The sequence below is a fragment of the Schizophyllum commune genome (genome assembly GCF_000143185.2).
Source record: "Schizophyllum commune H4-8 unplaced genomic scaffold SCHCOscaffold_8, whole genome shotgun sequence".
Taxonomy (NCBI): Eukaryota; Fungi; Basidiomycota; class Agaricomycetes; order Agaricales; family Schizophyllaceae; genus Schizophyllum; species Schizophyllum commune.
The window spans coordinates 188,809-201,430 of record NW_026089545.1 but is presented as its reverse complement, the minus strand read 5'-3'; the positions used below and the strand labels follow the sequence as shown (position 1 = coordinate 201,430).

The following is a 12,622-nucleotide window of genomic DNA, read 5'->3' as shown; positions in this document are numbered from 1 at the left end:
CGCATCTCGTGGCCCCAACTTCGTTACCCTCATCCACTTCTTTGATGCGACCGACAATGCGCGACCGAGAGACCTAACGGCCCTGCTCTCGTCGATTCTCTGTCAACTCTCTATCAACAGCCCATCTTGCATGAAGATTCTCTCTGAAGCACGCGCGGTTTCGAGGACGAGCAGCTATTTCACGCACGAAGATATGCTGAAATGTTGGCGAACCATGCTCGCGAGCGGATTGCATGTCTTTCTTGTCGTCGACGCGCTGGATGAGGCTCTGGACGAGAAGGTTATCGCTGTTCTCGAAACTCTTCGCTTGCTTCCGAGAGTCTCCATCCTCTTCTCGAATCGTATTTGCGTCAGTAAAGGGGTCCTCTACGACCACTGCATTCAGATAGATCAGGAACAATCCAACACGGATATCTGCACTGCCCTTGACATCGCATTCTCCGAGGACGGACCATTATCAGAAATTCCGGAGCCTGACACGATGCGACGGGAGTTGGCGTTGAAAGCGGGGAAAAAGTTCGTTGTTGACATGTTGTTCCATGTTTTCGAACTCACTGTATGTTTAGCATGCGATGGACCGTGCTCGTCATCAACCAGCTTCGGAGTGTCGTACATCTTCCACACAAAGTCTGGGCATTATTTCACAGACTCCCTCCTTCTTTGGAAAAGCTGTACGCGCGATGTCTCGCCGATGTACATGCTGATGATCGCGAGGAAGTCCGTCGCTTGCTCATATGGATCCTTCACTGGGATAAACCACCGTCTTTCCGAGTAACAGTCGACTTGCTCTCGATCCTGCTAGCCTTTGACTATAGTGGTCGCATGCCGGTATACATACCTTGTTGGACACCCACAACAACGGAGGCCGTCTATCGTCTCGTTGACTCTATGTTCATCTCGATCTCGGGGTATGACATCCATATCGCTCATGCCTCTGTTCGGGACTTCCTCGTCTCTCTGCCCGAATCTTCACCATTCCATGTCTGCAGTGTCGATGCCTACTGTCTCATGGTTCGCACGAGCCTTGCCTACTTCATAGCTAGCACGAAGGACGGCTCACAGATGCTCGATGACTGGAACATCGAATTAGCTGGGCTGTGGGTGCAGTGCATAGCACGGCATGGGGACAACACTCTCTACTCCGCCGTAGAGCAGGATCTCCATTATGCTCTATCTAAGGTATGGCAGATGCCTAGCGCACAGCCTGTGCTCTATGACGCGCTGCGTTATGGGATCAGGGCCCGCCACATGAGACTAGTCCGAAAGCTTTTGGAGGGCGGGGGTGCGACCAACTACTTCGGAGTCAATGGTGGCGAGCTATCACGATACCTCCACCCTGTGGGCGCAAGCAGACATGATGCTGGTATCCTTCGCTTGCTTCTCAGCTATGGCGCGCATATCGGTACAATAATTCCAAGCCGTCGTCGCCCATGGATGGATGCAAGGATTCCGCTCATCATGATCAAATATGGACATCTCGACATTGTTAGGATGCTTCTTGAGAATGGCACCGATGTCAATGTCCGGGATGAACGTGGTAGTACGCTGCTACTCATGGCTGCTTTCTATAATCGGCCAGACATCACCCAATTGCTGCTCGACCATGAGGCATGCATTGATGACCAGGATAATCAGCAGACGACGGCTCTGCACTGGGCAGTCATACGCAACAGCCTCAGCAGTGCCAATCTGCTCATCGAACGGGGTGCCCTCATCGATACTCCCGACCAGAACGGCCACACGCCCCTCCATCTGGCTGTGATCCGCAATGATCCCCATATGATCAATTGCCTCGTACATCGAGGGGCATCTCTCGAGGCGAGAAACGAGGACGGATGGACGCCATTGTTTCTTGCGGTTATATACAGCAGGGAGCGTGCTGTGGCGATGCTGCTGACTACGGGAGCCGACCCAAAGACACGCGCAAATGATGGGGTGACACTGTTGGGTGCGGTTGGCAGAAGTCTCTCCGAGAGACTGAAACGAGGAAGGGAGATCGCGGGGGAGGTTGAAAGGGACAGTCGCATTCGGATCTCGCTTGTACGAGCAGGCTCGACAGAGGGAACTGGAAGAAATCCGTCGGGCGGTGCGTTATTCGGCCGGAAATGCAGCGATAGATGACTCACGCGTCTGTAGATGCATGGCTTTCGCGTTCCCTACCGAATGCACTATGCCCAGGCTTCTGATAATTTGGTAGAGTCAACATATGGTCCGCGTGAGAAGCCTGTCACTCGCCTTGTTTACAGCCAGTTCGCCATCGCATTCTCGATCTTCTCGACCTGCGCATCCATCGTATTCCCCGGGAAGAAAGGAAAACGTAGAAGGAGAGAAAGATATGCGAAAGGGGTCCAAAATTCATATACAAGCGCCGTTTTACAGTTGTCATCAGCAAGGGGACCTGAAGAATAGATATGTAAACTTTGGCGGTATATACCAGTGTGTCACTGGGTAATCGGGCTCTTATCGAGAACGGCCCGTGGGTTTTCTGCATCATCGGCGGACGAGGAGTGCGTCACGATCCAGCTGTGACAGGTACACCGTCAGAACGACGAAGGTGAAAACTGCGTCGCGCAAGCGCAGGCCAGACCGGAAAGTCAGAATGCAAACCAGATGTATGGTCATGGTGAACGGGGGATGAATCGCACCGAGGGAGGGAACGAAGTCGTGGAGGAGAGCAAGTATGGTCGCAGCAGCAGGGTGGCAGTCTGACACACAACTGGAAGTTGACGGGCGACGGTAGACTCGGGCGACCGCAGACATCGCCAGGTCGATAGGCGTCAACGAAAGGATCCAACAAACCATCCCGGGTCCGACAGCAACACATCTGACAGTTGCCGATGAGCAGCGAGTTCCATAATTGGGAGTGCATCTGCTATACCTAACGAGTGAGACGCGGGATCGTAAGCGCTCTCATGGTTGCCACTAAGCCTGCATCCTCTAGTCCCCTCCACCTTCCATCTTCTCATTCTCCCGGACATCATGCTTCCCGCATCCCCTGCCGTCTCGTTAGCGCATCTGTCATTCCATTGATGCAAGACACCTACTCATGGAGCGCTCGCGCTCGAGTTCACGCGTACCAGCGCAGCTGATCACACTGATGAGACCGACACGACTATGAAATTATTATTCGTGCATTGCCGCAGCGCCCCATCCCATCCTCCTTCTGTTCCTTCCCGTCCGTTCGGGGTCCAGAGGCGTCCTCAACGCGCGTCTGCTCCACCGACACTATCAATCGTGCTCCCTTGGGCGAAAACCTCGAAAAATCAGAAGAACAGCCCACCGTCCTCTGGAGGGTGCGTTGTGAATCAGATCCATGAGGCAGGGCGTGCTTTGGTTTCGAGATACTCACTCCGCCTTCGTCCTGTCGTGACCCATGCATAACCGCGTCCAAAATTCCGACTCCTCGATGCGGCTTTCCACGCTCGACGAGGAGCGGTGCGGTCGGCGAAAAGTAGCGGGTCATCCGCGCTATCGAGGCCCGCGAATGTCAATGGTGCTTCTCCATCCGGACGTAGGCAGCCGTGCACAGGGTCCCTCTTCTCTTTGCCCTACGGGCTATACACGTGTCGAGGTAGCGCCCGCGCGCATCGGGCTGGGGGAAGAACGAGGCGCTGGGACATCGCGCTAGCGCCCGAGCGCATCGATCCGGCATCCCAGCACACCGAGCGGGCGTCCCACAGACCGAGCAAGCGGCCAGAGCACCGAGCAGGACGTTACGCGCAGCAAGCACGTCCATGTGCCGGCTGCCGAGTGCATCAAGCCGGTCACCGATAGCAAGCTGGGCACAGAGCTGGCCGCAGAGCGCCCGACTCGTTAAATTCTTCAGAGACTTTAGACGTGCGACGCGCGTCCTTTCGGCGCAGCGAGCGCGTCTCTGGCCCGACGCTTAGACAAGGCTGTCCGCCGTTCGCCGATCACGGCCGCCTTCGTAACGCGTTCCTCGTCGTTCTGCGCCGTGGTTGGAGGAATGCGTTGAAAAGGGGGGAGCTGGGGGGCGATGAGGACGGACATGCGACGAGCGCGGCGTGTGGGTAGCGATAGGTTGCTTGCGAGGAAGTACGCCGCGCATCGCAAGGGGTAGTCAACCTCGACTAGTGCGACGATAGGAACATCGACCGCCCCGAGGACGTCGGACTCGTGCGGAGCGCACCAGCCGTCATCGTTCTCTGGGTCGAGAGGGGATCGAGACGCGCGGCGCGCGACGGGCGCTGAGAGGAGGCGCCGAGCGATCGCAGTGTAACAAGGACGCGCAGGAGACGTATGGGTCACGGCCGACGCGCTCATTGACAGCGCGTGGCCTGCGCACGACCGCTCCGGATCGCTGTGCGCGTCAGTCTTGGGGACGCGGGTCGGAATCGTTGTGAGCCTTTTGTGCAGGACCGCTTGATTCGGGCTGGCGGAAGAAGTGATACAGAGGGCTTGAGGATGGGCGGTCCCGAGGACAGAGCGATACCTGCCGAGCAGGCTCATCTTGCGGTGCGACCTGCGCTCAAGTGAGCGATAGTTCGAAGCACCAGTGCATACTTCACGTACTTCATTTTCAAGTCATACTGTTCGCTCTTGGACGCGCGAACTTCTGCAACGCGCACTCATCCGAACAGCCCGTTAGAGCAAGATGCCGGATATGGCCAGACCATGTGTGAGGGAGCCGGGGCCCCAGATGCTTGGCGAGGACTCGCAGCTCACGAGGGAGGTGATTGCCCTCGGTCATCTTCGTCTGCTTCCCGATGATCTGCATTCCTTGTAAGCTCTTGACCCCTTCCGGAAATGAGGGCAGCACGCACTCAGTCAGAGCATAGCACACTCCATCTTGCTGAGCATGCTTAGCTAGGAACTTCAAGCTCCAGCGTGTCGCTTCAGAAGACTATGAGTACAGCTGCTCTGTTGGTATAGGACGACCCAAGCCGATGGCGGTGTAATTAACCAAGTCATTCGAGAGAAGCGAGGCTGAGACTGGTACAAGACAATGGGTACGAGGGAAGGGCCTGAGAGATACGTAGAGGACGGACGTCGGGAGAGGGGAACAGCCAGTGACCGTGACAGTGGACCGATCTGTCACGTTCCTGTTTGGGAATTTCCCATTGTTCCTGTTCCTTCTTGTTCTCGACCGTCATGCACTTGTGTTGTAATCCTCTCCACCATCGCCACCCTTTGATACAAACAATATCGAGGAGACTACCGGCTCTCTTTATACTGTTGTCCATTTTTTCTGTGTGTTCTTCTATTCCGCACAATTGTCGACACGAGACGGCAAGACTGCAGCTGCAACCTGAGCGAACGAAGACATTGAAAGCCTTGCGCGACCATGTGGTGCGAAGAATGAGCTGGCTGCTTTGAGGGGGACGCATGGTCGCTAACACTGCGGTTACACCTATGCTCTGGCGATCGCTATGGTGCGTCGGTGCATCTCCCACCGTGCAGTTACTGACCGCTTGATAGTCAATGTATTTTGAGTCAAGGTCGGGGCAGGAGAGAACTCGACTGCGAGTTACTTTCTTTATGAGTATCTGCAGGGGGAGAATCGCGCTAGCCTGCCCTACCCGAACCGCTTCAGCGACAGGCGACAAGCGACCGACACGAGGGCCGGCACCCCGCTACGTTCGCGACGAGTGCATGTGAGAGATCGGTCAATCGACTATTAGGGAGGATCTGGAACGGGGGAGAGTGTGCGGACCAACGAGAGCTTAAGAACATGGCTAGCTTCCACCTCCACGCGAATTGGGTGAGCTTTCATTAACTCTCAGTGACCCTTCGATCAAACAATGCAAAGGCTCTGCATACGTTCCCCGAAACTTCATTGGACGGGCAAGCTTAACGACCGATGCGCGATGCAATAGCGCCTCAGGAAGAAGATGCCCGCGAAAGTCACTCGGCGCGCAATTCGGTAAGCCTAAGCCCGTCTTCCTCGCGCCCTCCGTCTTCTGACGATGATTCTATTAGGCGCTTACGTTCCTTCACTATCTCAAACGCCTTCAAGGCCCAACGTTCGTTCGGCGGGTGAGGATTCAACTTCGGTACGGTTTCAGGGCGTCCATCTTTGAAGTCCATTACGCACCTCCTCCAGCGCTACCTAGGCCGCGCTCGCGCATCCCTGAGTTGGAGAAGGACCCCCTCGACCGACATGCAAAGTTACAGCCCGCCAGACAATCTTCCTAGACCTCGGCAACAACGTGAACGCCGGGATCATCCCCCGGATACGCCGTCAATGCACGCGAGCACGACACTCGACCCCCAAGCGTATACCTCGATACGAGGGTAGCTCTGATGGCGTTGCGTGCTGGTCAGCGCGCCGGTGACGCCTCTCAGGCGCCGACCAGTACCACCGCCCAGTGACTTGCGTATAACGAGAACACCAGCGATTCTTTCCTATATCCATTGCATGTTATATCCCGTCCTCTCGCGAGCCTGCATGCCCAGTCCATCATTGCCAGGATGCACACACCCCTCGAGGCTGGCCGTAATTGCGACTGACGCGGCTGATGGGCGGCTCGGCACTAAGTACGCCATCCCCGCCTCTCTTAATCCTTGTATATTTTGATGGTCGTCCTGCAGGACTAGAATATCTCTATACACCCTAACCGCTCGCAAGGCTCGTATGCAAGTCTGGACGATTTTTCAACGTCGTCTTCGTCGAACCCGACGTGTCTTCAAGTTCATCATACGCGTCGTGGGGAGCTCCTTTGCCCGCGGTCGGACATGCCTAGGCTCGAGGAGGATACAGTCGAACTTCCTGCGAAAGCGTAACCTTGGCGAATAGCGCTGTCGTCCTCGGCAACTTCGACAACGGCGGCATTGATTCATTGGTACGTGCTGAATATTCTCAAGGATCCAATAACTGACTCTATCATATCAGGTCAACATGCTAGAGGTATATAGAGGTATCGATCACTCGCCCGCGTGCAGGCGACGGTCATCATGCACCAACGGTGTCGGCGCCCTCGCGCCCGTTGCGACATGCGCATCTGCCGGGCTCGTCGAAAGTCAAGGGCACACATGCCTCAGCCCTCATTCGCGCGTTCTCTATAGCACTACGGTACTGCAACGCCGTGCGTGTATGTTGTACCTCTTCTCCATTATCATAGAATGATGATTGGATCCTTGTTTTCAGCACGTCGCTCTGCTCCAGGCGAGAAGGCCGTAGACGGCGGCTTCTGGTAATGACCTCTTCCCGGTCTCATCTTGATATCTACAGATACGATCAGCCACGAGCACAGCTAGGGGCTGATCCATGGACCACCCTTGGGCTGCGCTCAGCTGGATACGAGTGGGGAGAGGTACCATCGACACGTCGTCGCATCGAGACCGCGAGTTGCATAGCTCTTGCGGTGCTTAGCGTCTGTCGAGGCTTGAGAGTGCACAGCGTAGGGTTCCTTCCGTCGGCGCTTATCGATGGGTGCTATGCGTGCGAGTTGATGTTCCATCGCCCTCGTCCTGCTCGCGAAGCTGTACAGTCACGCGGGTGACGTGCTGTTGTATACCAGGTGGGCGGTCCGCCTCTTCCTTCCGACCCTCATCGTCAACACTGAACGTGGACCCTGCAGCCGCAATGCCTGATTCCTCGATCTCGCCGTCATCGTCCGCCGGGCGCCGTCCTCTGCGCGATCGGCTACTGCCATCGTGGCTCGTCAGCTACTTCTCGCGAGGCCGTGCTTCATCATCGGCGCCTATCGCAAGCGCTGTGATCGCGTCCTCGGTGACAGCGCCTGGCGACGACGCCGACCCTCCAGTTGGTCCTCGCCTTCATTCCCATTCATCATCGTCCACCGCGGCGGCCTCTCCTTCTGCCTCGCCGTCGCCGTCGCCGGCCGAACCACCCAGTTTGCGCCATCGACTATCGCTTTCGTCCCTGATGAGCCGTCTGTCGCGGGCTTTCGCTTCTTCGGGCAGAGGGTCTCCTCCGGCCCCCGTGTCCTCGCCGTCTCCCGAGCATGCCTCGGACGCGCTTCATATATCGCCGTCGCCCTCGGCAGATGGTACGAACGATACGGGTCCCGAGCCTCTTGCCGGCGTACTCTCACCGCCGCGCGCCATCGAGGCGTCCGAGACGACTACGTCCGTCGCTGGCTTCTCAACGTCAGACGCAATCACCAGCGTCTCAATCGCTTCCATCGACGTCCCAGCCGCGGCCAGCGACGACTCGATGACACAGATGTGGTCTCAGGCAGTGGCGCAATGGCAGAGGAAGATGGGCGTCGACTTGGCCTCTTCGGAAGCTATGCTGTTCAGTTCCAAGGACGCCGTGATAGGCTACATTGCGAGAATGGAGGAGGAAGAGCAGGAAGCGTTCGCGAATGGCCGATGGAAACGCGTCCGCAACAGCTTCATCCCGTTAGCCTGCATCTTCGAGAAGCTCTGCGTTCCTATCTGTGACACCCTCTGTTCGACGGCGAGTGGTCTACCCTCGGATTATACGCCTAATATTGACACACTTGATAACAGGCCTTTCCTCCGAGCCAGATCTTATTCTCAACCTTGGGGATGATCGTCAGCGTGAGTGCCTCTATCACTCATCTCCTTCTGTCGCTCCTGATCGCGGACCCAGGCATCTGTAAAGACCCTCGAGGAACACGACCAGATTGCGAGCGCATTCGACGAGATCAGGACACAATTGCAAGTAGTCGAAGCTGTCTCTATGCAAGCCGAAGACTTGCTCCGCGACGCGTCTATCCGACTGTTAATTCAGTCGATCACAGTTCTTCAGGTCATTGTGAAGATGAAGCGTTCAGGCCGCCTCCGTGAGCGCTACTGTATTCATCTGTCCGGCGTAACCACAACGGCGCTCTCTAGGTTTATGGCTGAAGAGTCTCATCGACATGCGGCCTCTGTCTGAAGCATTGCAAGACCTCGGTCGCCTTGCTAATCGGCACCATGAAGTGATAGCAGGAGTCACATACGAAAAGGTGACGCAAATGATGTCAAGCCTTGCTGGTAGGTCTTTTCCTCGCGTGAGTCCTTCCTGCTCACTGTCTTACAGACGAAAGAGTGTCTCAAAATTGGGTGAACCAGAGTATCCTGGACTTATTGCAACTCGTGCGTCGCATTCAAGGTGCGTAAAGATCCCATGCTTGTTCAGTCAGGCTGACTCGTAAGTCAGAGAACGCACTTTCGACGAAGGAAGACATTCTTGCACACCGTGCCGTTCTACGCCGCCTCGAGCTTTCGCTCTACCTGCAGACGAACGACCTGAAGCAAATAAAGAGTCGGTCGCTTAGTCGCTCACTGCGACGTCCATACTGACTTGCCTCAGCATCTGTCGAGCTCGACAAGATCGGGCAGTGGCTCGGGTATTCGAACTGCTCGTCCAAACTCAGCAAGCTCCTGGATGACCGTGCAGAGGGTACCGGCTCATGGTTCCTCGATGGTGACGTTTTCGCCGCATTCAGAGAAGGGAGTATCAGATCCGTACTGCTTAACGGAAAGGGTGAGTCTCGCTCTGTACTTTACGCACTGGCGCTCATCGGCCGCTAGCTGGCTGTGGTAAAAGTACGATGATGTATGTTTATTTTCACGATCCGCTTTTCACCAATAACGTCTGGTTCCAGCGCCGCTGCTGCTCAAGTCCTGCAGGCGCGCTGCGTAGCGCTTACTCCTCAGCCCCTCGTGCTCGTCCATCTCTTCGACACTACCGACGGCTCCCATGTGCGCGATTTACGCACCCTCCTTTCCGCCCTAGTATATCAAGTGGCACTAAAATGTCCTCAATCTGCTCTTACCATATTCGAGGCCCGCAAGAGGGCCATCGAGAATGGATTCGCAACGAAGACCGACAAGGAACGCTTGCTCATGAGCTTACTTCGTGCTGTTTCATCCCGGGTTTTTATCGTCATTGATGCATTGGATGAGGCCGAGCAGACCGATGTCCTTCCTTTTCTACACCGTCTGAAGGGGATATCTACCGTCTCACTACTCGCCTCTCGTCGCACACCAGTGAATGTAGCTCATTTGTTCGACATCATGGTTGCTGTCGGTGACAATGACACGGATAGCGATATCGGAGCAGTACTCGACATATCATTATCCTCTGGTGGTGTGCTGGAAAGCATCAGAGACCGCGACGGAGTGAGACAGGCGCTGCTAGCGGGGGCAGAGGGAAAGTCAGTCGGTTCATTTCCTGCCGTGGCAGATTAGTACTCACACAAGCGCGGCGCAGTTTTCGCTGGACGACGTTGGTCATCCAGGAGCTCAGGAGTATCGCAGGATTACCGGGCAAGGTTCGCCAGCGCTTGAAAGTCCTTCCCGAATCGCTGGAAGTCCTTTACAAAGGATGCCTGGATGCGATCGATCCTGCGGATCGAGCTGATGTGCGACGCTTACTTCTATGGCTCGTCCGCACGGTGCAACCTATGTCATTGGACGACTTTGCAAATCTCATGTCTTTTGACTATACCGATGATAAGCCGGTCTACGAGGCGTCTCTACGGCCCGTACCCGAGTCTGTGATCAGCATGGTCGGGTCGATGCTCGTATCCGTCAATGGAAGGATTGTCCAGCTGGCTCATGCCTCAGTTCGCGACTACATCCTCAGTCTCCCTTCAAACTCGCCATTCTTTGTCCATGATGAAGATGCTTACGCTCTAATGGCTCGTACATGCCTTGCATACCTTGCTGGAACTGACGACCCGGCACATTCCTGGAATGTTAACTCGCATTTGACCTGGTCCTGGGTCGAATACATTAGCAAGGCAGGTAGTGGGGTCTATGACAAGCTAGAAGAGGAGATGACAGCGGCCCTTGTAATTCTGGCTACAAAATCCGACAGCACAATTGTACTCGACAACTCGCTCTGGTCTGCTATAGACGTAGGTCACCAGCAACTTGTTGCTGTGCTGATAGACAAGGGAGCGGAAATCGAGGCTGGAACTACGAAAGGCAAATGGAAAGCTCTTCATCACGCAGTGAAACATGGCAACCTTGCCATCACCGTCCTACTCCTCAGGCGGGGTGCCTCCATCGCGGCGAGGTCGGTTCAGCAAGTCACACCGCTGGTCTTGGCAGCTCTAAGCGGTCACGAAGCCATTGTTTCTCTGCTCCTCGACAATGGGGCGCATATTGAGGAATGTACTGAAGAAGGCTGGACCTCGCTTCACTATGCAGCGTATCATGGACATCTCAGCATTGCCCGCCTACTACTGGAGCGAGGTGCTGCTATCGCTGCACGAACGATACACCAGTTCACGCCGCTGATACTAGCCAATCAAAGTTCCGAGGAAATGGTTCGCCTTCTCCTTGATAAGGGGGCCCATGTTGGGGAGTGTCAGAAGGCTGGCTGGACCACTCTTCACTATGCTGCCAGCGACGGACACTTCGGAATTGGCACCCTGCTACTCGAGCGAGGCGCCTCGGTTGTCGCACGAAACAATCAGCAGGACACGCCACTGACAATAGCCGCTCGATGCGGGAAAGAGGACATCGTTCGCCTGCTTCTCGAAGGGGGGGCGTGCGTCAATGCTTGTAACGTTGATGGCTGGACTTCCCTGCACTGGATCGCTAAAGAAGGGCATCTCGATATTGCCCGCTCGCTCCTTGCGCGAGGTGCCTGTGTAGACTCGCGAGACAATCAGCAAAACACGCCACTGACAGTAGCGGTAGAGCACGGTCGGGAGGATATTGCTCGCTTGCTTCTCGACCAGAGCGCGCCTGTCGGGGCCTGTAACAACGCTGGCTGGACTGCCCTGCACTTTGCGTCCAGAGAGGGATATCTAGGCATTGCTCGCCTGCTCCTCGAGCGCGGCGCATCCGTCAGCGCGCGAACCAAGCAGCAGGCCACGCCGCTCACGGTAGCAGCCAGTCACGGGCGAGAAGACGTCATTCGCCTGCTTCTTGACAAGGGAGCGCATACCGAGGAGTACAGCTGGACAGGTTGGACTTCACTTCACCTCGCAGCTAGAGATGGATCTCTCCGTATCGCCACCCTGCTCCTCGAGCGAGGCGCCTCCATGGCCCTGCGAACTAGTCAGCAGGACACCCCGCTGACAATAGCGGCTTACAACGGTCGAGAGGATATCGTTCGCCTGCTCCTCGAAAGGGGGGCATGCGTAGAGGATTGTAACGGTGATGGCTGGGCATCCCTGCACTGGGAGGCTAGAGAAGGACATCTCGATACTGTCAACCTACTCCTCGCGTGTGGTGCCTCCATCTCCGCGCGTACCAAGCATGATGGCACACCGCTAACGATAGCGGCCCGCAACGGACAGGAAGCCGTCGTTCGTCTGCTCCTCGACAAGGGAGCGCATACCGAGGAGTCCGACTGGAAAGATTGGACTTCCCTGCACTGGGCAGCTGCAGGGGGACACCTAGGTACCGCTCGTCTGCTCCTCGCGCGAGGCGCCTCCGTCGTTGCGCGAAGCAATCAGCAGGTCACGCCGCTGATGGTAGCTGCCTATCATGGTCGGGAGAACGTCGTCAATCTGCTACTCAAGAAGGGGGCACAAATAGAGGAATGCTATGATGAAGACTGGACTTCACTTCACCTCGTAGCTCAGCAAGGACATCTCAGCATCGCTCGGCTGCTCCTCGAGAACAGCGCCTCCATCACCGCGCGAACCAATCGACACGCCACGCCGTTGATAGTAGCGGCCGACAACGGTCGAGAGGACACTGTTCGCCTGCTCCTCGATGCGGG

General features: G+C 56.1%; 7 protein-coding genes across 7 annotated transcripts; 5 read left to right on the top strand and 2 right to left on the bottom strand.

Moving 5' to 3' along the window:
• Positions 1-130: 130 nt before the first annotated feature.
• SCHCODRAFT_02480643 (uncharacterized protein) lies at positions 131-840 on the top strand (the record flags this gene model as incomplete). Its single annotated transcript, XM_050342787.1, has 2 exons — positions 131-516; positions 567-840. Coding segments are annotated over 2 exons (660 nt in total), but the record flags the coding sequence as incomplete, so codon positions are not given.
• Positions 841-1,741: 901 nt separating this feature from the next.
• Positions 1,742-2,256, top strand: SCHCODRAFT_01314122 (uncharacterized protein). The gene is made up of 2 exons (XM_050341430.1): positions 1,742-2,086; positions 2,137-2,256. Exons 1-2 carry the CDS (start codon positions 1,780-1,782, stop codon positions 2,184-2,186), a joined length of 357 nt encoding a protein of 118 aa, XP_050199054.1. The 5' UTR covers positions 1,742-1,779; the 3' UTR covers positions 2,187-2,256.
• A 204-nt stretch (positions 2,257-2,460) lies between these two features.
• On the bottom strand, positions 2,461-2,970 carry SCHCODRAFT_02332648 (uncharacterized protein). The gene is made up of 2 exons (XM_050342403.1): positions 2,879-2,970; positions 2,461-2,824 (listed from the first exon to the last, which is right to left on the bottom strand). The coding sequence occupies exon 2, from the start codon at positions 2,822-2,824 to the stop codon at positions 2,513-2,515; it is 312 nt and encodes a 103-aa protein (XP_050199053.1). The 5' UTR covers positions 2,879-2,970; the 3' UTR covers positions 2,461-2,512.
• An 861-nt stretch (positions 2,971-3,831) lies between these two features.
• Positions 3,832-4,873, bottom strand: SCHCODRAFT_01190669 (uncharacterized protein; the record flags this gene model as incomplete). Its single annotated transcript, XM_003030717.3, has 3 exons — positions 4,785-4,873; positions 4,534-4,732; positions 3,832-4,483 (listed from the first exon to the last, which is right to left on the bottom strand). Exons 2-3 carry the CDS (start codon positions 4,536-4,538, stop codon positions 3,832-3,834), a joined length of 657 nt encoding a protein of 218 aa, XP_003030763.2. The 5' UTR covers positions 4,539-4,732; positions 4,785-4,873.
• A 948-nt stretch (positions 4,874-5,821) lies between these two features.
• Positions 5,822-6,188, top strand: SCHCODRAFT_01128122 (uncharacterized protein; the record flags this gene model as incomplete). The annotated part of the gene is made up of 2 exons (XM_003030290.3): positions 5,822-5,884; positions 5,941-6,188. 2 exons carry the CDS (start codon positions 5,822-5,824, stop codon positions 6,154-6,156), a joined length of 279 nt encoding a protein of 92 aa, XP_003030336.1. The 3' UTR covers positions 6,157-6,188.
• Positions 6,189-7,849: 1,661 nt separating this feature from the next.
• On the top strand, positions 7,850-10,340 carry SCHCODRAFT_02507568 (uncharacterized protein; the record flags this gene model as incomplete). Its single annotated transcript, XM_050343196.1, has 10 exons — positions 7,850-8,356; positions 8,440-8,490; positions 8,543-8,735; positions 8,788-8,928; positions 8,975-9,046; positions 9,095-9,199; positions 9,248-9,421; positions 9,469-9,493; positions 9,543-10,094; positions 10,151-10,340. Coding segments are annotated over 10 exons (2,010 nt in total), but the record flags the coding sequence as incomplete, so codon positions are not given.
• Positions 10,341-12,368: 2,028 nt separating this feature from the next.
• On the top strand, positions 12,369-12,614 carry SCHCODRAFT_02460912 (ankyrin repeat protein; the record flags this gene model as incomplete). Its single annotated transcript, XM_050342612.1, has 1 exon — positions 12,369-12,614. A coding segment is annotated over one exon (246 nt), but the record flags the coding sequence as incomplete, so codon positions are not given.
• Positions 12,615-12,622: the final 8 nt, after the last annotated feature.